Consider the following 26,867-nt stretch of genomic DNA (forward strand, 5'->3'; position numbering starts at 1 on the left):
GTTGCTTCCTGTCTGGTCCAACATGGACTGTCCCCACTGGTTGTCAGAGCAACCAGTCAGGAAACCAGTGCTAGAACTAGGTTCTCAAAATGTCCCCCTCCATACTCACACACAACTCACCCTTGTTTTCTGCTTAGAAGGTGATTCGCAGGGTCCTTGTAGCCTCCCACAAGCTTCCTGGGGAGATAAGTCAAAAAGTTAATTTGATTTTGAGCAGATCCTTAAATCAACTCCCAAGAGGCAAAGCTCAATTTGCACCCCATCTTTCTCTCTTAGTCACCCCAGACAGGATTTCAAGGAGTTGGTGGCATCCTTCATGGTCTCTCCCTGCACAGCTATGACCCTGAGAGAACTTTTTTTTTTTTTCCAAACAAAGACAGCCATCTGAAGATTCAGTGGGTTCTGTGATGTTCTTTCCCCTGCGGTGTGGTCTGGTTGTGGCCTCACTCACCTCCGAGATTGAGCTAGGGACTCGGCCATGCACCTTTCTCTCGGCTCCCCTAGCAAGCAGACTCCAAGGTCTCCTGACCTTGCTGCTCTTTAGGTGTTTGGCCGTCTTTGGCCGTGGTCTCCTGAGCAGGCTTCCAGGAAAGCTCCCCTTGGGAGGGGGTCTGGCAGTGAAAGGACCTGGTAGAATCTGTGCCCCAAGAAGTGAAAACCTCCACTCGAAATGACACGGGTGTTGTGTTGGCAGCAGCCTGTGCTCCCATCCACAGCCGTGTGCAGACACACAGTGGGGCCCAGACCCATCCGTGAAGCGCCTGGAAGGAAGGGAATTGAGCTAGAGATGTGGCTCAGTGGTACAATGCAAGGATAAGGTTCTGAGTTCAAACCTAAGTAAGGAAAACAAACAAGAAGAGAAAATTCAGACATGAGACATCCAACGTGGGTGGCCTGGGGACACTGTGCTCGGAGATGGAGGCCAGACATGAGGATTTGACTACTTCCTGTAGAGGAAGTAGAATGGGGAGCCAGGGGCTGGGGTTGGAGTCAGTGTGTCCTAGGGACAGAATCACAGTTGGGGAGAGTAAGAGAAAGGTCTGGAGACCTACAGTGTGAGTGTGCTCAATGTGGTAGAACTGTGCACTTACAAGTAGCACTTTTATGCGGTGTGTATTTTATCACAACTTAAAGTGTGTATCTTACCTACTTAGGAGGCTGCGATCTGAGGATCACAGTTTGAAGCCAGACTGGGCAGAAAACTCTGTGAGACTCTCATCTCCAATTAACTACCAGAGAGCCGGAAGCGGAGCTGCGATTCCAGCAGTAGAGCACTAGCCTTGAGCACAGAAGCTCAGGGACAGTGCCCAACTCCTGCGCTCAAGCCCCAGGACTGACATACACACAGAACAGGGTATGATGGAGGGTGTCCTGTAGGTTAAGGAGCAGGCAGATGGCTCTCCCTTGGAGACCTCTGGTCCACCCCTGCCCCAGTCCCTGTGCCGGAAGCAGGGTAGCCAGTTCCCTCTGAGGGGTCACAGGACAGGGACTGGCCGTCTGAGGTCAGCCTCATGTGGAGGAGAGCCTGGGGAAGGTGCTGGGAACTGGTTCCTCATGGTGAGCAGAGAGGTAGAAGTGGGGAAGGGACTGCGGGGAGCCCACGCTGCCCGGCTGGACTTGGGGTGTGTATTCATTCACAAAGATGAACTGGATGACTTCAAACAGCAGTACAATGTTTCCTCCCAGAGTTTGAAACCAAAACCTAGATCAGTATGTGGGCCAGGCCTTGCCCCCTCCAGAGGCTCTGGGGGAGGCTCCTCCTGCCTCCTCCAGCTTCTGGGCTGCAGGTATTCTGCGGTCTGTGGCTGCACGGCATTATTCATATTCCAGATCCCATGCTCCGGGCTTGGCCCCTGCCTTACCAACCCTTTTCCACATAACAGGCACACTCAAAAGTCCTTGTGCACATGACTTGGGGCACACTCTTCAGCTCAACACAGAGTTTCCAATGGGTGCCAACTTGTGTTCCTCAGTGTGTCTGTCACACAGCCCCTGGCTCTCTAGCTGCCCTGAGCCAACCTGCTACTCGGGCTCTGGTTTCCAGCATTTTCCATGAAAATGCTCTTCAGGTTACCAGGGAAATCAGTTAAGCCTGGACTCTTTGGGTTCCCTAGAAAGTAAGGGAGAAGTCAGGGAAAGATGGAGAAGAGTCAGAAAGAGCCCGGGGCTCACTGCTGGCCACACCACGAGAAAACAAACCCTGGGACAACCAGCCACGGGTGACACGGAAATCCCTGTGAGCTGGGGGAGTGAAGGGTGTGTTTCCTCTTACAGTAGCTAGGTCCCCGGTACCATGCCTAGCAGAGGTCAGACCGTTTCCCCACACGTGGGGCACGGGCTGAAGGCCTTGTCCCCCCCACAGATAGGGCGTGGATTATCACTGTTTCATGACTTTCGTCCCCAGATTCCTGGAGATCTCAGACAAGTCAGAATTGAGGGACTTTTCTACAAAATGACTAGTCTGTAATCTTCAAAAGGCCGAGGTCAGGAGAGTCTGAAAGGAAATGGTCCCGGGTTGAAAGAGACTGGGACAAGAGACACATAAACGTTGCCTGGAACCCGGGAGCTCCCGTTTTTCTACCACCAAAGGCAAACCTGGAATCTCTGTGGACCTGCAGGGCGAGGTCTGGGGGTGGAGACTGAGGGGGGCGGTGCTTTGCTCCTCTTCTCCAACATTGAACGTACGTCAGAATAAAGCAAAATATGTCAAATAGCTCAGTAGCAAAGCCTGCTGCCTCTTTGCTCCTCAGTGACTTCCTGCCCTGGGATCGGCTGCCAGCCCTCAGGAAGGCCATGTAGGCAGTGATCCAGCCCTTCCTCTGCCTGCCCCACCTGCAGGGCAGCTCAGAGCGATTCTTTGCTTTTGTGTTTTCTCCCAAGGCCCTAGTATGCAGAGGCCGATTCACTGTGGATAGATCTGGAACTGATGCCTCTGACTGGAAGAAACAAAAACCTCCTGGCTACCATAATACATGTCGGGAAGATTCGGGTATGCTGGGGTATCCTGGAAAATTCTTTAAGGTTCCTAGCCCCATACAGGTTCTTTAGCTTCTATGCTGTGTGGCTGGGCATCCAGGCCCTGGCCGGTGCCCAGCTCTGCCTCATGATCAACACAGTGGTGACCCTAATCATCAGCTGCTGGCCACGGAGTCTCCTGGTGCTAGGAACCCCCGGGGACCTTTTGGCTCTGTCCTCAGGTTGTAGGCACTTGGTCAGGAGGGAGGACAAAAGCTGTGAAGTTGAGTCTCTGTATCCAGAGATGAAAACCGTAGATGAAAACCGTAAGGGGCAGAGCTGGGAGAGGAGGGGTAAAGGGGGCTGGAGACAGAGAGAGGCTGTGGGGAGCTGGAGGGAAAACAGCCCCATTTGGGTGTGAAAACACTGAGCACAAACTCCACAGAAACAGAGAGTGGGGCTTATCCCGGCTTCCTGCATGTCATTCTGTGAAGAAACGTCCACCCATAGGTGCACATTCCTGTTGTCATTTGCTTGTGCATGCATACATGCATTCATTTATGCATTTGCACATTTGTCCATTGGTGCATTTATGTGTTTGTGCATTTGTTCATTCATTCCTACATTCACTTGTGCTCTCATTCATTTGTGCATTCGTTCATCTATTCGTGCATTCGTTTCCAGCAGACTTTGCCAGGAGCTTGCCAAGAAGGGCTAAGATGACTTTTTAATTTTTCCCTCTCCCTCCCTGCCCAGCAGTGAGAGTCGGTTTTACATTTTCCACCAGACCCATAAGTGCTCTGTGCAGCTGGGGCAGAGCCACAGAGTGAAGGTCAGGTTGGTCCAACACCTCTACAGGAGGTCTCCACCGGAACAACTCCGGACTTACCTGCTGGAGGTTGACTGGCAGTAATCGGCCCGCTAACTTCAGGGATTCCAGCTTGCTGATTCTGCCTGATGATATAACTACCCGGGGCTGGGGAGCTGCCTGGTCTGGACTCAGCCAGGGCCGCCCGGAGGGCTCGCAGCGCAGCACAGAGGTGAAGCCACTGGGAGTTTCATTTGGGGAGAGCTGAGCTCTCTGGAACGGAAGGGATGGTTGAGGGAACCTCAGGCTGGGGATCGGCAGGTCACACAGAGGCACACAGGCTCCCTGCCAATGCCATCGTATTCTCTAAGGGCATGGATTTGAGGTCAGACTGGCTCGGGAGGGCCTGTGTCGCTGTGTGAAGGGCAGCAGGCCAGCTGGGTCTACTGCAGTTGCTCATGTGTGTCGGTTTTGCCTGGGAAGGAGCTTGGGCCCCGGATGTAGATGATCAAAGTTCTCCTGCAGCCCAGGCAGCCCTGCCCCCAAGCTGCCCCCAAGACCAGGCTCACACGTTTTGTAGTGCTCTGTGATTGTTCAGGGCTCCCACAGATTTGTTCCCCTGGCAGACAAGTGGGCTGAGCACATAAGTGATCTGTCCAAGGTCAATGAGTCAATCAGCAGAGCAATTATTGAACTCTATTAGTGTGGGTGTGTGGCTGCAGGCCATGGGCAGAGGTAGGTGGAGAAGGAGGCAGGCCCAAGGCTCAGCTCTGCAGAGAGAGAGAGGAGACCTGCACAGACTCAGGCACGCACGTGTGTGTGTGTGTGTGTGTGTGTGTGTGTGTGTGTGTGTGTGTGTGTGGTGTGCATACTCATGCATTCACAGACTCATGCCCAGCTGTGTGCCTACCACATAGGCATACACACCATGTACTGAAGAAGATGGTTACTAGGAGCAGGCCATACCTGATGGTTGGCCAGGTATGGTGTCACCAGCAGGTGTAATGGGTAGGCAGAGAAATGGGGCCTGCTTGGGTTAGCAGCTTCAGATCTCTGAGAGTCTGGAGACCTGACTCATGTTCTCAGGAGGCCATTCTGCCACCCAGTGAGGAGCTAGCCCTTAGGCAGAGATCTTGGAAGGAGTGAGTGAGCTCTTTGAAGCCTTTTCCCACTGCTCTTCTCTCTGTAGCTGGGGTAGAGGTGCTGAAGCTAATTGCCTGCCATCATGCTAAGACCATGCAGCAGTAACACTCAGTCTCCAGAGACACCTTCAAAGCCTGGTACAATGACAATCTCCCGGATAAATTGTTTCAGGGTCCCCACCTCAGCCTGCACTGTTCAGCTGCAGCTCCTGCCCCAGCTCCTTCCTTCCAGGGTGGACACAGGGTCCAGGCTAGGCATTCTTTCCCCATTGTGAGCCCCATCTCTTCACACCTTTGGGTGCGATACTCCCTGCCCTCCAGCCAGGACAGCTGGCCCACCTCTGCAGGTCTGTCATCAGATAGTAGGAGAGTCAGTAGAGTGTGCCACTCTGCCCAGCTCCTAAGCCTGCTTCCCTGTTCTTCTACCAGGCCCATGCCACCCACCCCTGGCCATCCAGCAGCACACCTCTTGCATTGGCTGATGTACAGAACTGAATTATGCATGGCTCAGAGTTCTCAGGGCGTTTGATGGAGAGCTGAGGAGAAGATCAAAGATGAAAGCCCTCCCCCACCAAAGAGGCAGAGCTTGCTTTGCGTGCTTGGCCTGGAGGCCAGCCTAGGCAGGGCGGGTGGGGGTGGCAGGTGGAGTCTGCCCAGAGGAAGATGCAGATCTGGGCAGTGCTTTCTCTGAACTCAGTGTCCTCACTCCCCCAAGTTCCTCCATCACCCAGGGACGTCAGTCGCTTGGGATGGGAGGCTCTGTGGAGGTGGCTTGGGTTTGGGGAATCAGGCTCTGCTACACACCTGGACAAGTATCTCAGCCTCCCTTCCTCTTTGGGAAATGAAGAGAGAATCACCAGCCACCCTAGTTTACCCTATCTGCCTTAAAAATTGCCACAGGCAGGGGGACTTAGACCAAAGGTGTTCCCTCCATATTCTGAAAGCCAGCATTCTGCAGGTGAGGCATTGCCTGGGCGGGGGGGGGGGGGGGGAGGAGGGGGGAGAGGGGGAATCCAGGTGTCCTGGCTTGAGGCTGCATTGTTCCAGTCCCTGAGCATGGGGGATGTGCATCCCAGCTTCGGGGAGTGGGGACTGCCGGGGCCCAGCCGGGGCCGGCCCGGCCGGGGCGGGCCATGCTGGGGACCCCAGTTCAGGAGGGTCATGGCTCTTCTTATTCTGGCTTCTGTCAGATTGAGGTTGTGATGACACTCTCCATCTTTATGTCCTGTTAGGCCTACAGCAGAGTAAGCAAACGAAGTACGGTAGAGGAGGTGAGCGAGTGGGAATTCCAGGACGACAGGCAGGTGTTAGGGGAAATGACCTGGGGTCGCACTACCCCTCACTCCTCTATAAGAGGATCTCTGGGATGCTGGAGATCCTTAGCCAGTCACATGGGTAGATACCGTTTCCAGGTTTGGTCCCATTCTCCGTCTGGGGATTTAGGACATGGACATTTTTTTCGAGAGAGGGGCACCGCTCAGCATGAAACACCTACTGGGTCAGATTAGCGTGGTAAGAATGGACAGGAGGGTGAGCGACCAGCCCTGCGTAGCACCTGGCAGGCAGCAAGGCTGTGCGTAAGAACCAATAGTGGTCTGTCCTGACCTGCCCTCTCTCACCCAACCCTCTCCTCCTTGGCCCCTTCCCAGCTGTGGTACCTCCCCTCCCTGGCTCCACCCCTCCCTGGCTCCACCCCTCCTTGGCTCCACCCTTCCCTAGCTCCTCCCCTTAATGGCTCCACCCCCTCCCTGCTCCTCCCCTCAATGGCTCCTCCCCTCCTTGGCCCCTTCCCCAGTGACTGACAAGGCTTCTCATACGTGCCTCACCGTGAGCCACTGCCTTATTCAGTTGAATTCCATTCTTTTCCAGCTCCGTGGGCAGCAGTGTGGGTGAGTGTGGCCAGGTCCACATGTGGCCTGTCCCTAGGTAGTTTATAGACCGGGGTGGCTATGGCTTCCACCGGCCTTCTACAGGCCAGTGGGCAGCACTTGGGGAATGTGATGCCGCCCACCGCGTCAGGAAAGAGGCATGTCCCTGGGACACTGGATTAGGTGGAGGGCACAGGGCAGAGACCTAGGTTTGTCTGAAAGAAAGAGATTCGCTGTTCTTGTTGGGTCAGCCATTGGCGGGCTGTCTTGTTAGACTTCCTCCTTGCCAGCCTGACCCAAGGGGTGTCAGGGGGAAGTGCTCGGGTATCCATGGGGGATTGGAGGGGACTGACCAGCACAGAGGAGGCAGAAGGCAGTCGGGGCGATCACGCAGATCCTCTGAAGTTCTGTGTCACCCTCACCAACCACACAGCACACTGCCACGCGGCAGCTCTGTGCGTAGCCCAGCCCGGCCTGGCCTGACCCCTCTGTGTGTACTTCCTGTGCTTGGCCCCACCCTCACCCAAGGGTATCTTCCTCCTGGGCTCCTGGCCCCTAAAGCCGCTCCTCCCATCCCCCAGACCCAGATGGCTCCTCTCTCTCACCCTTCCCCTCTCTGTCACCTGCAGAGAGGGGACCTCGTCCTGTCCTGTCTGGGCACCCGGGGCTTCCTGTGTCTCTCAAAGCCTCTTCTCTAAAGCAGTGGAGTCTGGCTGTTCGCCTCCCCTCTTGGGCTCTGCCAGCTGTGGTCTCCATCTGCACCTTGCTCCCAGGTCTCTAACTTGCTCGCCGGCTACCACGGTCCAGGGGTCCCTCAGCCTGGCGGCTGGCCTCTTCCAGCCTGGCCACGTCCTCTGCCTGAGAACTGCTCCAATCCAGCGTTGCCCATGCCATTTCATTCACCCCTCAGCCACCCAGCGCCTTCCTTCCTTCCCAGCTCTTCTGCCTGCTCCCCACTTCTCTTCAACCCATCCACCCCGGTTCTGCGGCATTACCCCAAACATCCTTCTGACTCCGGTTCAGTTATGGCCATCGATCCATTCATCTGTCCCACACTGTTACCTCCTGGTCCCTCTTTGGTTCTGTTCTACTCGACTTAGGGAACCCCGTCTTGGCTGAGCGCCTCTGCCTGCCTCCTGCACGTACATCTGCCTTCTAGCAGGGCTGAGAGTGCTCAGCCAGGCTGCCCTCAAGTTCTCTGTGGTTGACCTCACGTGGAGTCTGGCTTCCTTGCTCTGTGCCCTATGCACCGCCCATGTGGTCCCTCCTCCTCTCCCGAGCACCCTGATTTCATCCACACACACACTCCAGACAACTTCTTCTTCCTGATCCCTGGTCGCTTCCAGAACCTCTGTGTGTCTGCCTCTGTCCCTCCAAAAAGATGTCCGTTCTCCACCTGATGTAGCTGCATCTGCCTCGCCTGTGTATGGCCTGCACGGCCTCACTGGCAGGGAAGCCTGCTGACCCGCTGCGCCCCATGGGATGGGTGCGGGGGGGGGGGGTGCCGGTGTGGTGTGGGCTTCAGGCTGCACCCACTCGGGCTGTGTGCACACATCCATTCCACAGCTTGTGATTGCTGCATGAGTGGTTTGTACGCACACACACACACACACACACACACACACACACACACACACACACACACACACACACACACACACACACAGAGTGCTCTTACAGAAGAAGCAAGGAGAGCTTCTCCTGCCCTGCGGCCCTTCCTCCGCACAAGGACACGGCAGCGAGCTGCCATCTTGGAAACAGAGGACAAGTCCCCAGTGGGCACAGCATCTTCCAGTGTCTTGACCTTGGACTTCCCAGCTATCAGGAGCTGTGGGCAGTTGCTTTCTTGAGCTTGCAAGCTACCCAGCCAAGTGTTTTGTGACCACAGCACACATGGACGATGAAGGAGGCTCACCCAATCTTCTCTGCTGACCCAATTCCACTAGGAACACATCCTACACACCAGGGCATTCAGGCTCTTAATGGCCTTGGTTTTAATCACATGAATGGTTCATTTCCCCCTGGATTATAAAGTTCCTTCAGTGGGCTTAAACAGCTCCCAGGACGCCTCTTGGGAGCCCAGCAGGGCGGGGCCTGGGCCTCCAGGTCCCCGTTCCCCGCTCTGTCACTACCCCAGACGATCGGCCCTGCATGTGCACGAAGCCACAGATGAGCATCAGAACTGGATTCCTTCCAGGAGACAGGGATGCAAGGAGCCTGTTCCTGGGCTATCTGACTCAGCAGGACAGGAGCTGCGCGGGGCTGGGCCCCTGCCAGGCGTGCCTCGGGGAGAAGCGCCGGCCCCCTGCCAGGCGTGCCTCGGGGAGAAGCGCCTGCCGCGGGATCTAAGATGGTCTTCACTCCTCCCGTCAGTGGAGCCTTCACCTGCCAACTCTTCACCCAGCCACTGCTGCTCCGAGACACAGTGTGCCAGGAATGGGGAGCCCCCTTCTGGAGCCCACACCCTGGCAACAGCTCATCTACCGCTGTACCAGGGTTATCTCTCCCACAAATCTATCCACAAACAGAGAAGCCGGGTGAGGAGATGGATGTTGGCATTTGGTCCAGGGGTGGAAAATGGGGCTCAACCAAAGCCAAAGGAAGTGGCCCCTGTCTAGCTTTCTGCCGTGCATGCCTCCACTGTGCACAGAAAGAGGAGGCCATGGGCCCAGGAGGTACCCACACCGCTGTGAGGGTGATCCTAAAGACCGCAGCCAAGGAGCCTGGCCCTGAGTCACCTGCCTGCGTTCCTCATCCAAGTTCAGCCAGAACCCCTGGTGCATCATGCGTCTGCCATCTGTGTGGATGGTGACAGCGGTGCCCACAGAGATGGAGGGGAGCTAGCCAGGAGAGCGGCGGGACGGAGCTGAGTGTTCAGAAGATGGGAGAAAACTCCATCACAGATACACTAGAAAGGAATGGGGTCAGCCACAGCATGTCACAGAAGGAGAAGAGAGAGGATGAAGAGGAGAGGGAAGAGGAAGAGGAAGAGACAGGAGGAGCAGAACAAGAAGGGGAGCAGGAGGGAGAGGAAGAAGAAGAGAGAACTGAGGATGGGGAGGAAGAAGAGAGCTGAGGAGGGAGAGGAAGAAGAGAAGAGCTGAGGAGGGAAAGGAAGAAGAGAAGAGCTGAAGAGGGAGGCAGGTGGAGAAGGGTTGAGGAGGGGGAGAAGGTGGCATCTGCTGAAAGGGAGAGGCAGACGCCCCAGGGTGTGAGCCAAAGACCGGACAGTGCCCAAGGCCATGGTTGGTGGGAGGCCGCATGGCATGGCTCCTTTTTTCCAGTTGTAAAGAGTTAATTTAATAAAGAGGAAGTAAAGGCCACTCCAGAGCGGGAGCAGCGGGACCTGGTCCCCCTCCACCCTTTTCTCCTCCCTTCTGACCACTTGGTGATTGGTTTGTTCGAAACGAGCAAGACATCCCCTGGGTGTTCATCACAGGACGGTGCCCTTCCGGAGGCCTGGCCTGAGTGAGGGCAGGACTCCAGACCCTCCCCCGGGGAGGTGGCCTGAGGAGGGTGGCGTGAGTCTTGTAGGTTTGGTGACTACTGTGTGAGCTGCAGGGATGGCCTAGCAGAATGCCCTCTAGCCAGAGAGCGGCCAGGGAGCGGCTGGCCCAGCCCCATCTCATACGGAGGGCATCAGGCAGCACCCAAGTACTGCTCCAGGCTAGTGACACAGATCCACGCGCTTCCTTCCAAAACATACTCCCATGTATTATTCATAGGTAAACATATAAATTTTTCATACACATTACTTATGTATATGACATTAGCATTTATATGTGCCCCGGTTCTGTTGTGAAATCATCCATCTTAGAATCGTTCCCCCCCTCCCGCCCCAATATATTAATCACTGTTATTTGTAAGTTGGTGCTGATAGTTCCAATGCGTTGTAATTCTGTGTGACTTATTTCTTGGACCACTTCTTTCTTTCTTTCTTTCTTTTTTACAGTTGGTCTAGTCTTTTAGTATGCCTGGTGATCTTTTTTATTTATTTTTATTCTTGTTTTTTTTGGTCTTGTCTGCTGGTGTGCCTGGTGATCATTATTTTTATTCTTCTTTTTCTTCCTATTTGGTCTTGTCCTCTGTTGTGCCTTGTGATATTTATTTCTAGTCTTCTTTTTTTTCTCTCCAGTGTGGTCTTGTCCTCTGGTGGGCCTGGTGAACTTGTGTGGAACGTTCGTCATTTGTGTGTATGAAAACCTAGAGACAGTTCCGGGCTCTGAATCAGAGTTTGGCAAGCAACAACCTATGGGACAAATTCTGTTTCCAGTGTTTGTACATCTCAACAGCCAAGAGTAGCTTTTGTATATTTAAATGGTTGAGAGGATCAAAAGGGTCATATTTTTCAATGCATGAAAATTATTTGAAATTTTAAACTCAGTGACCATACACAATGCACACCGGCGTCTGTCCATCCCACAGGGACTGGTGGGGGTGGGGATGGTTCTAGCGGACAGCATGATCTACACACCCCTGCCCCACCCTGGCAAGGAGCGTTGTCAGTGCCTTCCCTAAGCCATCCAGCCTTCCTTCCCGTAGAGAGGGGCTGCACCTCCGTCTTTCCCCGTAGCCATAGCCCATCTTCCTCCAACAGTTTCAACCTTTATTATCTCCCAGCCCGTGGGTGTTTCCTGGGCCTTCAGGAAGGAAAACTCCAAAGTTACAGGGAATTCCCAGATTCTGACTTCCTAGGCTGGACAATCTTTTACTTTTCCAGGTCTCCAACTGGATCCAGGCCTTAGAAAGCCTTCTTAGAAAAGCCCAGGAAACGAAGTGCCGAGTAAGGAGACTGCCCTGCCTAGACAAGACCCTCCCCTCCCCAGGTTGGAGTAGAGGCTCGCTCCCCGCTGGCCCCGCTGCAGGCCTCCAAACTGCCCTTTGCCATCCCCTGGGAGAAGGGACATCATGTGACTGCCCAGGGAAGGGTTCTGGGGCCTTCAAAACCCATCTATATATCTATTTACTGCTTTTAATAAAATGACTAGTTAGAGTGGGTGCTAGCAAATTTAACCATGCTCCACATGGGGACCTTTTCTGTGTGGTGTGTCTACTGATCATGGGGTTTGAACTCAGATCCTGGGCACTGTCCTTCAGCTTTTGTGCTTAACGCTGGTACTCTACCACTTGAACTATAGCTTCACTTCCAGTTTACTCCCCCATCACCTAATTGGAGATAAGTCTCATGGACTTTCTTGCCCGGGCTGGCTTCAAGCCATAATCCAAAGATCTCAACCTCATGAGTATCGAGGATTACAGGAGTGAGCCACCAGTGCCTGGCTCCACTGGGACCTTTTCAAAAGCCCTGGAGAGTCAGGAGGATCTGGTGTTGGACTTTCACCATCCCCCTTCCAGTCTGTAGACGGCCTGGTAGGAGCATGGGTGACCGTGGCCTCCTGCTGGGTCTGAGGACAGGAGTGGTTTTGAAGCAGAGCTACAGCCATCTGTGCTGCCTGTAGGGGCAGCTCAGGCCTTGTTCCGAGGTACCTACACTAGTCCCTGCCGCCTCCCAGGTCACTTAAGCCCTGAGGCTTGACATGAAATCCCTGGGTGGCTCAATGTGTGGCCTGAAGCAGACATCATAGACACTGGGTCTAGATAAATGGAAGGGCCCACCCCCTACCGACCAGGTGCCAGAAAGCTTCATAGTGCCCACAGCACATCCTTATCCAATGCCATCCAATACTACTATGGTCTGGGTCTGCAGTGTCTCCTAAGGACTCATGTGTTTGAAGGCTTTGTCTTAGCCAGTGAATCCAATGAGAGGAGATGGGACCACCAGCCCTCTGACTTATCAGTGAATCAACCCACTGATGGCTTCACAACTTTCTGGCATTGTGGGTCCTGGTTAGAGGTAAGCCCTGCAGCAGGGCAAGCTTGTCTGTTAGCAAATTAAGATCATTTAGACTTTGCCAGAGAACCAAGAAAGATTTATTGCCGGGAGAGAGGGGTTGGCAAGACCCCTTCTCACAAGAGAGAAGTGAGAGGAAGCACCGGCTCTTGTCTGAGGTGACTTATATAGCCTAGGAGGGCTAGGAGGGGCTAGGAGGCATGGACCCCGGTGTGGATGTGCGGGCCAGGGGCTTCATCATGGCGGACTAGGATGGATGGCTGCTGCCCAAGTAGTAGATAAGGGACCTTGCAGCTGCCCAGACCTGAAGGATACTCTAAGGGGCTCTTGCTGCCTTAGATGGTGGTAGCTGCCCCAGAAGAGTGCCATCCCAAGGTAGAGGTAAAGTTGATTACTTACTGCCTTTACTACATGGGCCTGGTGTTGCTTAGGAAGGGAACATGCTAAGCTGTGGAGAGGGGAAGGAGTGGACTAAGCTATGGGAAGGGGTTCATTTTGCTAACACTGTCCATGTCTGCTCTGGACCAGGGTTGGCTTCCGTGCCAACGGCTTAAACCTCTGGGAGGGCTGGCCGTCTGTGTCATTGGGGCAGTATCTCGGGAATAGTGTACATATTTGTAAAGAAATCAAAACAGTGTTGAGCAGAATCAAACTTCTGGCACGGATGCTCCTACTTTCCACCTCTGTGACAAACACCCGAGAGAGAGCTTGTGTAGGAGGAATGATGTGTTTTGGCTCATGGTTTAGGACGCTTCCACCCAGGGTAGCCCCATTGCTTTCATCTCAAGATGAGCCTGTCGCTTCATGGTAGCCAGGAAGTGCAGAGACTGCCAGGAAGGGGTCAGGAGCAAGATGTCCTTCCCCAAGGCATGTCTGCAGCGACCAAATGCCTCTACCCAGGTCTCACCCCCCACTGTCTCCCAGCAAAGCCATCAGATTTGAATCCATCGATTCATATATCGATTCACACCTGGAACCAGGCCTATCCAGCGCCTGTCTCTGAGACTCTGGGTAGATTCTGCCAAAGCCACAGCATGGTGGTACCACAGCACCAGCATCCTCTGGGCGTATTCTGAGCACCTACTGTGTGCCTGCAGCCTCAAAATCTGGGCAGCTTCATTCCATGACCCTCCTGCCCAATGCATAGAGTACGTAAGCCCAGTGTGGGGCCTCCTGGGGAGGTGGTCCCAGGAGAGGCAAAGCTGGCTCCGAAGGGCAGGAGAGCCCTGGTCTCTCCTCCAAACATTTAGAGGCTTCATGCCTCTACCGGAGGGCTGCTGGGCCGGCTGGGGTGGGGCCTCTCCGCAGCCGGGGTAGGATGGCGCTCCTGCTTGGCGTGGTGCTCCTGGGAATAACAGAGCCGGTGTCCAGCTGACACACTGATTCTAGAGCCCTCCTGCCACGCCTGTCCCCAGGGGGCTGCTGATGGCTGCAGAAAAGTTTGTCGCTTTCCAAGCCACCAGCCCTTCTGAAGAATGTCTCGTTGTCCCCTCGAGGCCTCGGCCTCTCTTTAGTGCCAGGAGAGGCAGAGTTGCCTGCAGAAGCCTTTGGAGCGGCTTCCTCCCTGGGAATGTCACCTGCCCCTGGGGTTACGGGAAGGAAGTGGGTCATTTCTGTGCCTGCTGCTGAGCTCAAAGCTCCCAGTCGGCCGCTTCTGTTTTTCAGCAAGATGAACAGCAGACCCACTGGGGATTTGAAAGTGCCTGGAAGTTCTGACTTTAATCCCTTCAAGTCTCCTGTAAGATGGTCTCTACTCCAGCAAAATGCGCCCCGTGGGGACCCACCTGGCGTCCTCATCTCAGGTCGCCAGGACCAAGGCAGGGGCAGGCCCGTTCAGCCCCAACCCCGGATCCTGCTTCTGCTGTCAGTTGTGCCGCAGTCTGAGGGAGTCCACAGAAACCTAGACGGGTGGCCTGGCCGTGCAGCTCTGAATCCAGGCCACTCAGCATTTGCCACGTTCCCGAGTGATCGCATTCTGGGAAAAGCACAGCAGGGCACACCGCTGGCCGGGGCACTCAGGCCACGCCACAAGCCCCACTGCAGGGTTCTGGGTCTCCTCGCAGGGAGGTCAGCCAAGTGTTCTCAAAGGGCTGGCGTAGATGTTTCAGACCATGGACCTGGCGCCTCCGGGGGAACTGAGGCACAGGGCGGCATCTCGCAGGGCTGCCAGGGGCAACATGGAGATGAGTGGGCACGGTCGTGTCGTAAAACTATCTACAGAGACAGTGGGCTGGATTTGGCCTGGGACCATGGCTTCCCGCCCGCCTCAAGCTAGAAGCAGCTGTAGCTCCAGAGCGAGCTTGTGTGGGGTCGACTGTCCCATTCATGGAGTCTTCGCCGGGTGCAGGGTAAGGGCCAACCCGACACGGGAAAGCACCTGCGAGCCCTGCTCCCTGGGGATGGGCCCACGTCCCTGGAGAATTCTGCGCTTACTCGGGGTCTTGGCCGTACACTATCTGTTTAACCTGTACAGGGTCTGTGTACCAAGACCAGCTGTGTGTCTAGGCCATGGCCCGAGACCCAGGCCAGCGCCCCTCTTCAGCAATGCTCCCCACATTTTCACTCCGCTGCTGGGGTAGCTGCTACTCAGCCCCACTGACTGGCCTCACCCCACTGAGGCTGGTTCTAGTCTGCGTTCTCCTGCGGGAGTAAGATGTAATTACGAGTGCGACAGCGATCCTGAGGTCTGTGAATCCCTCAAAACAGAAGGGGGGAGGTCTTGGGGACCCCTGAATTGCACTGTGCAGTCTTGAGGCAACTCTTTGAACCTCCCTCCTGCCATTTACCACTTCTTTGTAGTGTAGTGAGCTGTGCCTGACCAGCACACAGTGCTGGGTGCTCTGTGTCCCCCTCCGGTGTGCGGTCACTCCGTGATGTGACAAACCCCACAGTGCTGTCATCTCCTGCACCTCGCCCTGTCCTGCCCTGCCGTCCCTAGCACTTAAGTGTTCCTCGCCAGGCAGGGCCTGCAGCAGGAGCTTGGGGGAGGGGACTGGAGAGCCGCTGCCCCACCCACCCAGGTGTGGTCAGGACGCATCTCTGACCTTCCAGCCCAAAGCTTCTCTACCTCAACACCACTGTCCTCTGGGGGCAGCACCCACAATGACAGTGGAGCCACTTTCTGCCCCCGTTGTCTCTGTACATCACCACATGTCCCCAGGGGGAGCTCACCGCTTCCCCTGGCACTGAGGTCCTTCCCCGTGGCTCCCTCCTGGGGTGAGTCCCCATGAGATGCCAACTCGGCCATTTCCTTTCCGTCCCAGGCTGGAGGGACTCCCGACAGGATGTGCCTGGAGTGCCTGCATGAGTCAGGCCGTGGCTAATGGTGGTGGCTTCTTTCTGTGTGTCACCTTGGCTGGCAAAGCGTGCCCAGGGAACTGGGAAAGCAGCATCACAGGGCATTTCTGGGGAAACTGGCAGACAGAGCAAGGATTCCTCCCTGTGGTGGGGACTGGCGTCGTCCAACCCCAGCGGAAAGTTTGGGTAGAAGAGAAGTCAGGATTAGGGCGAACTCTCCTTGAGCTGGGCTTCCTGCTCTTTCCGAGACCTTCATTCAGAGACTCTCCATTCATCGCCTCCCAGGCTTCTGGCCTTGGTCTGGGGTGCTCATGGCTGCTCCCTGGCTCTCAGACCTTTGGGTTAGGATGGAACCAACTACAGCGGGGGCTGCTCTGGTTCCCCAGCTTGCCAGGGGGAGGCAGTGGGCTCCTTGGCTCCCATGATGAGCTGATCCTCATAACGAATCTCTTACCAATACATCTCTGTGCAGCCTGTGAGTTCTGTTGCAGTGCCCTTACCTTTGGAAGGCCCTGAATGTTTCTGTGTGTCCCCAGACAGGAAGTCCAGCAGTTTTGCTTTTCTGTGAACATTCACTTTGGGATGAGCAGTGTCACCCCTCGCCTACTGGACTGACCCCCACGGAACATGCTGCCTTGGTCTCTGCGGTGCCTGCGTGCAAGGGCCGCTTTGTCCAACAAGCTGCCATGAGCACAGAAATGCCACCGTTTGCCTTGGAAAATTCCAAGGCCATTGTCATCACCCAAGTGTGACAGCCCAACGTGCCGTAAAACCCCCTCACGTGGTAGGAAAGAAAGCCCGTGATCAGTTTGTTTTCGCCATGGACAATGGCTTGTGTTTGATTCAGCTTCTTTTAATAAGACCTCGTTCAGGCCCAGAGATGGATTACCCACTTCCACATCAATCTTCGGGGCCTGATCTTATTACAAACCACCACAAATATAACCATAAAAGCCCCATTGATGGATGTGGAGCTTGGTAATCCATCTGTCCCCATCCATTATTCTGGGTATAATTTTTCATTATCGGGACGGCAGCTGATTCCTAGCACATTAGTATACAGTGGCAATTACCAGGAGTAGAGAGAGCCCCTAAATTAGCAGGAACAATAACACCTGTCAGGAAGAGGAAGCAAGAATCCCCGCACGGCATGCCGCTGGCCTCAGGGACCACGACTGAATTGCAAAGAGTTCGAGGATGGGATTTGGCATTGATTGACCTTGGCAGTAGAGAGGAGGAAGTCTGTGGGGTTTTTATTTCCCCGCTCCTTGGGGCGTGGAAGATAGGTTTCATTTAGGGGACATCATTACCAGCCTGATCACAGCCCAGGTACCAGGTGGCATGGAGCCCACTTGTACGGGGTCGGTACGGGATTGGGGGCACCGTTCCTGGTTGCCTATGGCCCCCCAGAGACTTCGTTAAAGAGAATTGGATGTAAGGTTTCAGTGCTAAGGGACATCATGGGAAAAGTGAGAGGTTGTGGGGGTGGGGGACTTCCTCCTGTGAGTCTCTTTGCTTGGTCAAGGAAAGTTCTTTCCAGAGACAGCAGCATAGATCTCGATCACGTGACTGCCTGATCTGAACTTCTTTGCCTTCCTCAAGTTGTTGGGGGCGGGGTATTGTGAACGCTGATAAATGAGACATGCAGCTGAAATATTTCTGAGTACCCTTCAAAGGATTCCTTTGGTCAGCTCTACCTGAGTTTTGATTCAAAAACAAAAACAAAAAACCAAGAGTCCTGTCTGATGAGTTCTCCAAGGAGATCTTAATGTGACGTGATTGAGTCTCCAAATGCGTTGTATGGTTAACCCAGGGCGGCTGGGTATCGAGTGAGCCACAGGCTGGGGCTGTCTTTGAAATCATCTTCACAGTGGCCAGTGGAAGTCCCAGCAGATGGTGACCGTTTGATGATGGAGTGGAAAGCTTCTCTTCTTTTGAACCAAAAAGATTGTAGTTTGAGTCTCAGCCTCAAACCAGTCATTTGGAGCCGACACCTACGTGTCATTCATACCCCCAGCCACCTTTGGCTGCTGTATTCTGTGTGACTCGTCAGGGGCTCTGACATCTGTGGTCGGTGGGGCAAAGAAGGCCGTCATTGGTGCTGGCAAAGGGAGTTTCGCTGGAATGTGGCCGCAGTTGGCATAAGGTCTGTTGCTCCTGGGCTGAGCACCTGTGGTTTGCCTGTTCCCACTCAACATCCGGTCTGCTCTCTATCTGCAAAAAGGCAGCCTTTGCCACCTGCCCTCGTCAGAACTGAGCTGACGTAGGCACCATTTCCTTCAGCCACCAGAACTGTGAGCTTGATCACCTTTCCTCCACGTATGTAAGGCTGTGTGCTGGAGTGTTCTGTTGTGGACATGCAAAGTTGACCAGTACACACGTGGCTCTTCCTGTACTCTCATCCTGTAAGAGAAGAGCCACCTGCCTATAAAGGACTTACATCGCAGAGGACCAGATATCACAGAGATGCGTTAAACACCACACAATTTCGTACCTGTTGGTCCGCTGTCTTCCTAGTAGCCAGCCTTTCAAAGAGAAGAAATGACGAGTTCTCCTTCTGGAGCTCCCACTTCCCAACTGCTTCCTTCAAATACTATGGGGACCACTTGTCAAAAGGCTCAGTCTTTGTCCAGCCGCCATTTCTGTAGGGTCTGTAGGTTCTTCTCAAGGCACTGGCTTCTTACACAGAAGTCTAATAGCTCACAAACCCCATGTGTCCAGCTTTGAAGCACAAGGCTCTTTGCTTCTGGAACAAAGTGTACAAGGAGTAGAAAGACATAAATTTGTCTCTGACCAATTTAGGACCATAATGTGGCTGCCGATCTGTTGGATTTGGATTAGGCATTTGATTTTCTCAAGATCTGCGGAGCAGAAAACTGCCTTTTATCCTGTCTCTGCCAGGGTGACCAAGAAAAGTCATTTTGTCTTTTAAGCATCAGGCTCCTGATCAGAGAGGTAGAAGAAAGTTCAAGATGAGGTCAGACTGAGTAGATCACAGGTGGGGAGGCTTAACAAGGGGCCCGGCATAAAGAAACGACCCACGAAAGCGCAGCTGCTGTATTATGGTTGTGTGTCATCCAGATTCTCGTAGCTGGTTATTAACCACACATCGCTTCTCTAAATTGTAATTGGAGAGATCCAATGGAGAAAATTCACAAAGAAGGCAGGGGAAGGAGGGTCCTCCCAGAGCCACCAAACCTGAGACACGCATCGCCACCTTTGTTCCTGTTCCCCTGACTTCTTATTTTTGACTTCTCAGTTGTAAGTTTAGCAATGTGACATGCAATTACTGCAGCAGGATGGAAACTGTGTCAGGAAGTACTGCATGGGGCTGGGTAGATACAAAGATGATAATGAGTGGAGCACGTTTTTATGAGGCTCAGAAACTCCAGGGACCTCAGGCAAAGGGCGAGGGTACTGTTCCTAGAGTCCTCACTGACAGGTCAGTGGTACCCTGGGCCCCCTCTGGCAGAGCAGAGAGCAGAGTGCTCAGTTCCTGGATTCTTAGGACCTATAGAAGAGGCCTGCTCTCTCAGGCTGAGCCAGACCTGTTGGTATCTGCCTGTTGGCTCTCCTCTATCCCTCTTTACTCTTCGATATCACCTGTCCCTGAAGGTGTTAATTCTTCCTACCTTGGCCCAGAAGCTGGTCCATTTTGCCTCTGAAACAAAGATCTAGTTCTTACCGTGGGATATGGTATATAACATGCCCAGAAATGACTGTCTGGGAGCCCCGAGATGGGCAGAGAGCTTCCTCCGAAAGACCTCCTCAAAGTGAAGGCAAGGAGAGTTTATTCTCTCCCACACCTGCACCGGCGAGAAGAGCCAGCTTTTGACCTGAAAGGAAGGACGAAAGAGGCCGTCCGGCCAAGTCAACAGCTCGGTTAACCAAGCCCAGGCTCGGAGTCCGGCGGATTTGTGTGAGCTTTGGCATCACCAGGCCCTACGTGACCCAAGGACAAAACAGACAGTTTTTCTGCCACCACTGTGAGCTGTGTCCGGGGTAAACAGGATACCTGTTGGCCCTTGTGGTCCCCCCCTCAGGCCTGTGGTCCTCCCTGCCGTGGTCTTCATCCTCATCGTCCTCTTCACCATGGTGGTGACAAGCAGTGCCTGACTATGATTAGGGCGTGGTGCTGCTGGTGATGTGGGTTGGGATGCGTGGATGCTGACCCAGGTGGCTCTGATGAGGATTCTGCTGATGGCAAGGGGGTGGCCGTCACAACCACCATCTTCCTCAGCTCCATCATCCTGACCTCCACTACCCTCATCACCATCCTCCTGTCCCCATCAGAATCTCCACAGTCATCACCACCACCACCACCACCACCATGGTCCCCACCGCCATCTCCACCGTTACAGTCACCGTCCTAATTCACCATGGCCATTACCATCGTCATCATCCTCATCACTGTGGTCTGCATGTGGTCTGCACTGTGGTCATGCCTGAGTATATTCAACAGAGAGGGAGTATCCACTATGTTTGAGGGGCCCCTGGAAAAAGTCACACATCGCCACCCACATCATATCACCACTTAATCAAGATCACCTCAGCCACAAACATTATGACCACCATCATCACCATCACCACCACCACCACCATCACTACCATGTTCACCATCGTCATGATGCTCACCAAGACCCCTGCTATTCCTGTCGTCTTCTGCACGGTCCGCATCACACCCACAACATCACTTTCACCATCGCAGTCGCCATCCGCATCACCTCCTCTCATCCCAGGGCCTGGGCTAATCACCAACTCTTCAGGACAGAATAGCTGTCTCCTGCCTGGGTCTCAGGGTGTGTGTCCGGGGGCAGGGGAAGAGGACACAGAGCAGGTACTAGTGCCTCCATGGCCATCCATCATGTCCCTTCCACCCCTCCTCTGCCCACAAGGTCTTGTTGGGTTTCAAGGAACTTGGTGGAGGAACAAGAAATGGCAGGGCTGATGGGCGTGCTGTTGGTGGTGAGGATGGGAGGGGTTTTTGTGGTTTAAATTGCTTTTGGCCCCCTTGGTGGGCTGGTTTGGAGGACTTAAAATCTACCCCAGGTCTCCAGGAGATGGAGAATTCACGCAGTGATTTATCGCAGATGTCACAAGCTGGGCACGGGCAGAAGCAAGGCCACACTGGCCAAGCTCACTGTGAGTGGTGAAGTTTCAAAACAAAGCCCCACAGCGGCTGTGCCCTGAGGTCGCTCCACCATAGGCGAAGTGTGGCATGTACAGGGTGGAACTTGAATCAGTGGATGGAAGATAACTGGCGGGTGGCCACGACACTGTTTCCTAGCAATGCTCTTCCGCCCCGCAGTTCAGGGTGGGAATCCCTTGTGACAAATGGCAGTTGCCCCCAAAGAGGAAGCAGTGGGGAGGCAAAGCGGATGCTCAGCTCCTGACAGCTTTGAATCATTACCAGCGATTCCTCCACGAGCACTGTGCTCAGCAGAGAGGTAACATCTGCTGTGGAGACGGCCAGGGAGGCTCCCAGCTGCTGCCCTCGCCTCGGCAGACCCCAGGTCTCAGGTGTGCTGGGCAGATCTCTGCTGCCTGACGTTGGGATTGGGGATCTGGGGTAGGGAGATGGGGCTAGCACCAGCTCCTGGTAGCTCAGCCCCGTGGGGGTCGGGGGAAGCAGGGACATCTCCCTGCAGCTCTGTCGCTCGGTTCTCCGCTCCTGGGGTTCGGTTCTCCACTAGCGGGACGGAGCCAGGGCGATGACTGGTTGGCAGAGTCAGCCAGGGCTGGCCCTAGATCCCAGGTCCCAGAAAGAATGTGCCAGATGTGGTCAGGAAGGAATGTGGTCAGAGTGGGGACCAGAGGCAGGGGCTGCTAGAAGCCTCTTCCTCCTTCAACCTCCATCTCTGGCTGGAAGCGGATGAGAGCGCGTTCCTGCCCCTCGGCTGGTCAGACTGGCCGCTGTGCTGTGGAGTCAGCCTACCCTTCTCGGCCTGCCCTGCCCACGTTGCTGGCCCTGCCGTTTCTGCCCCACGCCAGGGAGAAGGCCAGGGAAGAGAGGCCGCAGGGCCGCTCCCGCCCTGGGCCCGGGTCCTTCATTCCTGGAAACTCAGTGGGAAATGAAGCTCCCGAGGAGGACTCTGGAGAGAGGCAGAAGCCGCCAGTGTCCCAGAGGCTGCCAGGCAGTGGATCTGCCGTCCCCGAAGAAACCCTGGGCCCAACCCTTAGGCCAGTGTCCCGCCCTCCAGGGTCATGACTCCAGAGCAAAGGGAGGGAGGAAGAGGTGACGGGTCCTCAGCAGAGATTTCCTGAAGCCAGGTGAAGGCAGCAGGAAAGCCCTGGCAGGTTCACCTGCCCTTGGACCATGTCAGGGCTTAAGGGCTGAGAGAGACTGGCACTTGGAGCCTGCCTGCTTCCCTCCCTCCCTCCTTCCCTCCTACCCTCCCTCCTCTCTTCCTTCTTTCTTTCCTTCCTCTCTCCCTCCCTTCTTCCCACCCTCCCTCTCTTCCTCCCTCCCTCCTTTCCCCCTTTCCCCCTCCCTTCTTTCCTCCCTCTTTGCTTTCCTCCTTCCTTCCTTCCCTCTTAACTTTTCTTACTGCCTGCCTTCCTTCCCTCCCTTCCCTCCCTTCCCCTTCTTCCCCTTCCCTCCTGTCTTCCTTCCTTCCTTCCTTCCTTCCTTCCTTCCTTCCTTCCTTCCTTCCTTCCTTCCTTCCTTCCTTCCTTCCTTCCTTCCTTCCTTCCTTCTTCCTTCCCGGGAGAGGATGGTCTCTGTGCCCACGGCTCCTGCCAGCAGGTATGAAGGGGCATGGCCTGCCCGTGCCCGGTTGGTGGTGGCAGCCGCAGCCCTGACCCTGCCCCCTCCTCTGCAGGTCTGGCTGTGCATCAGATCATCACCATCACCGTCTCCCTCATCATGGTCATCGCTGCGCTCATCACAACTCTTGTCTTAAAAAATTGGTAAGGCTTGGAAATGGGGGGCGGTGGGATCCCCGGGGAGGCTGTGCACAGACACCCCAACTCTGCAAGCCCGGGCTGGGATCGCAGCCCTTTGAGTGGCTTTTCCCATTTGGATAGAGACCCAGGCAGCCCCAGCCCTGGGCCCTGGCCTTCCCAAGGCTTCTCTGCCATAGCGCCTCAGGCTGATCCTCTTGCCTGACCTTCTCTGGGCCCAGGATTATTTCTGGATGCATAATCCCTGGGTGGCCCCCTGTGGCCCCTCCCTGTGGGGTCCACACTCCATGGTGCCCAACCCTCCCCATGGTCGAAGGGACGGGGCCTGGCCAGCCTCGCCTGACCCTCCCTCCCTCCCTCCCTTCCTTCCTTCCTTCCTTCCTTCCTTCCTTCCTTCCTTCCTCCCTTCCCTCCTTCCTTCCTCCCTTCCCTTCTTTCTTCCTTCCTCTTTCCCTCATTCCTCCCTCCCTCCTTTCCTTCCTTCCTTCCTTCCTCCCTTCCCTCCTTCCTTCTTCCTTCCTTCCTTCCTCCCTCCCTCCCTCCCTCCCTCCTTTCCTTTCCTTCCTTCCTTCCTTTCCTTTCCTTCCTTCCCTCCTTCCTTCCTTCCTTCCTTCCTTCCTTCCCTTCCTTCCTTCCTTCCTTCCTTCCTTCCTTCCTTCCTTCCTTCTTTCCTTCCTCCCTCCTTCCCTCCCTCCCTTCTTTCCTTCCTCCCTTCCCTCCTTCCCTCCTTCCTCTCTCCCTCCCTCCCTTCCTCTCCTAGTCACTCTGTGCCTGATCTAGGTTGCAGCCTTGCTGTGGGCGGTTCACCTCCCCTGGCTGCTCCTGGGAAGTGGCCTCCTTTGAGGCCAGCCCTCAGTGCCACACACCTGACACCCCCACCCAGAGAAAGCTGGGGAGGGAGCGGCTGGGCGCCGCTGTGGGCCGGCCACAGCCACTCCTGTGGCACTGTCTCTCCCCTGGAGTATCACCACTCCCAGGGGTCCCCTGCTGCTGTGGGGTGACAGGAAGACAGGGCTGAGGGAGGCGGGCCTGAGCCTCGGGAAAGGACTCACCCACCGTAGAACCGGTGGCAGGTGGCATGAGGATGAGATGGCGGGGCCCCACCCAGGCCATGCCCTTCCCCCTGGCCGGTCCCAAGATGCCTCCTGACCGCTGACCCCGGTTTGCTAGCGGTGGGGGACGAGGCCTTCTCAGGCAGGGACTGGCCGGGGAAGGGGGTCCCAGAGGCATGGCAGGACCATCTCCATGGTCCCTGTCAGAACAGAGAGACCCTCTCTGCAGAGGAGTCTGAGTCCTGACGCAGACTCAGAGGCAGCAGGGGGCCGACCCTTCCCCTGGGCATCCGGCGTGCTGGAGGTGTAGCAGGCTGGGCTGGCAGCAGGTGGCCAAATGCTGTTCATGACCTCCACCTCCTCTGTGTGGGGCTTCAGCCCTCGAGCAGTGTCCTTCACCGCTTCACGGGAGGGTGTGATCCCCTGCAAGACTCTCTCCCCACCAAGGGGAAACAGAGGCGGGAGGGAGGGAGACCCCCCCAGGAGCCTGGACAGGCACCGGAGGAAGGGGGTGCATGGTGTCTGGGTGAGGGGGGCACCCCCACACTGCAGGGGAGCTCTCCCAGTTCATCGTCCGAGTGCCACCGGGGTTCCGCGGGGCCTCCTCTTGTCCAACCCCACACACAAGGGTGGTCATCCGCCATGGCCGCCTGGGACACGGGGCAGGTCCCTGGATGCCCCCTCAGGGCACCGTTTCCTTCCTGTGATCCTTCTCCAGAGGCGGGGAGGGGGGAGGGGGAGGTGTCACCACTGCCCAAAGCTCCCCAGAGAAGGTCCTGTGGCACCCCACCATGAAGGAGCAGCCGCTCGGACCGGCCCCCCTGGGACTCCCTGCCACCCAGGCCCCCTCTTACCAAGGCTGTCTTCATCCTACTGAGACATCGGCGGGAAATTGAGTCAGCACCCCCCCCAGCTGACGCTCTTCATGCATCTGCTTACCCCCACGACCCTCCCAGCGGTTCATAGCCACATTTAAATTTTAAATTTTGTTTTAGCTAGTTTATATATGTATTTATTTCTTTCCCCCACCCCCCCCAAAAAAAGATTTGATTGCTTGATTGTGGTTGGTCTTTCTGAAGAGGCTGGAAATTGCCATCTGATAGGAAACAGTTATGGTGGATGCCTGGAAGCCAAGCCTTCTGGGAGGAAAGCTCCAGAGCCCTGTGTGTGTGGGGGGAGGGGTTCGGCCCCTGCCTGCCCCCACCCCGGCCCCCTGTGTGTGGGGGGGAGGGGTTCGGCCCCTGCCTGCCCCCACCCCGGCCTCTCCCTCTCTCCTAGCTGTGCCCAAGGTGGGAACACGCGGAGAAACAGCCACCAGCGGAAGGTCAACCAGCAGGAGGAGAGCTGCCAGAACCTCACCGACTTCACCCCGGCACGGGTACCCAGCAGTGTGGACATCTTCACGGCCTACAACGAGACCCTGCAGTGCTCGCACGAGTGCGTGCGGGCATCTGTGCCCGTCTACACCGACGAGACGCTGCACCCGGCCGGGGAGTACAAGTCCACGTTCAACGGAAACCGGTGAGTGCAGATCCTGAGCCTCCGGGCTCCCGGTGGGCCAGGCCTGATCAGTGCCATGAGTAGCCCAAGTGTATGGCAGGCAGGGCTGGGGGGACGGAACCTGGACACAGCTGTGTTCCCCTGGCAGACCCCAGACTCAGGTAGCGGAGTGGGAGGGGTTTTCCTCAGCCCTCAGTCCCCGCTGGGACTGCTCCCCCTGGGCCTCAGAGTTCAAAGCCAGCCATGTAGCCCACTGGCCTCACTGAAGATCAACAAATGATGATTGGTCCCTCCTGGAGTCCGAGTCTTTGAGACCTCTCTCCCCCACCCCCATCAATAAAATGTCAGCAGCGAGCATGGAGGAAAATCAAACAGCATCCAGACTCCAGGAGCAGTCAGCTCTTATTAAATGCTTTCTTTTATTATTCATGTACGATCTCGCAAAGAAGACGTATTTCTCCAGCCATCGCTGGCAATATTTACGAAACCCTTGAGTCAGCTTCTGAAGGTTTGTCCAGAATTAAATTAAAATATCAATAAGCTATTTTTTTTAAGTGAGCGTGCACTCCTGCATTATTTTGTAAATTAAACAAAAATCCCCAACAACTGAAAAAAAATCTTAGGATTACAGGAGCCGGTGGGGTGACACCAGACCCCCCGAAGCACCCCTGAGCCACAAGGTGTGAGGCCACTTCAGACGGTCCCCAGGGACCAAGAACCCCAGGCATCTTGACTTAGTCAGGACTTTCGTGTTCTTCCCTGATCCTCAGGGGTCTGAAGGCAGAAGTTCAGCAGCCCAGGTATGCAGGGGACATCATGGAGCCATTGGTATTGCGTCCTTGTACAGCAAGGGAGTACTAGTCCCGTGTGGGATTCTCCAGTGTTCTCTCCTGGGTGCCCCCTTCCTTCTAGGAGGGCCCTCCCAGCCCAGACACCACAGAGCCCCTTTTCTCGGCCTTTGGTTCCCCTCTTAGATATTTGGGGAGCTCTGTAAGAGCAGCCCCATCTCCCAGAGGCCAAGTTCATGAACTGCCGATAACCACAAGGTTGTGTGGGTGGGCGGGACCCATGGCTGTCTGATTAGGGCTTGGGCAGCCTTGGGAGAACGCGGATGCTCAGGGAAGGGGCTGCAGGCTGCCTTTCTTCCTTTGCTTTGCCCCCCTTGCTTTCTGCACTGTGCTGAGGAGCCTGATAAGCACATGGTCGGCCCCACCCGAGCCCTGGTGTCCTGGCACAAAGGCCGAGAATGGAGGGGTGTCCACAGGGGGGCCCAAAGTTCTGCTCTGTTGCAGCTCGCTGGCCTGGGGACAGGGTAGCTTAGCCTCATAGGTGACACAGTGGGAGGGTTCCACCTTAAAAGCCAGGCCCTGTCCCCTCTGTCATGCGCAATAAAGAATATCACATCTCTGCCACCAGGGGATTATATATGATGTCGTATTCTATTACAGTATGTACGTTATTGTATTTGTAAGTATACCCTGAGCTCGGTGC

The 26,867-nt window shown here is 55.4% G+C and overlaps 1 protein-coding gene across 2 annotated transcripts in view; it reads left to right on the forward strand.

Annotated features, from left to right (window-relative positions):
- Positions 1 to 26,867, forward strand: part of Ajap1 (adherens junctions associated protein 1) — a 124,250-nt gene that overhangs the window by 85,612 nt on the left and 11,771 nt on the right. For both annotated transcript variants that reach the window (XM_070037187.1, XM_070037188.1), the window contains exons 3-4: positions 22,743 to 22,830; positions 25,155 to 25,397. In XM_070037187.1, coding sequence (XP_069893288.1) covers positions 22,743 to 22,830; positions 25,155 to 25,397 — 331 coding nt within the window. The remainder of the gene's footprint in view (positions 1 to 22,742; positions 22,831 to 25,154; positions 25,398 to 26,867) is intronic.

The sequence above is a fragment of the Dipodomys merriami genome, unplaced genomic scaffold, assembly GCF_024711535.1.
Source record: "Dipodomys merriami isolate MVZ:Mamm:240054 unplaced genomic scaffold, mDipMer1.0.p SCAF_28, whole genome shotgun sequence".
Taxonomy (NCBI): Eukaryota; Metazoa; Chordata; class Mammalia; order Rodentia; family Heteromyidae; genus Dipodomys; species Dipodomys merriami.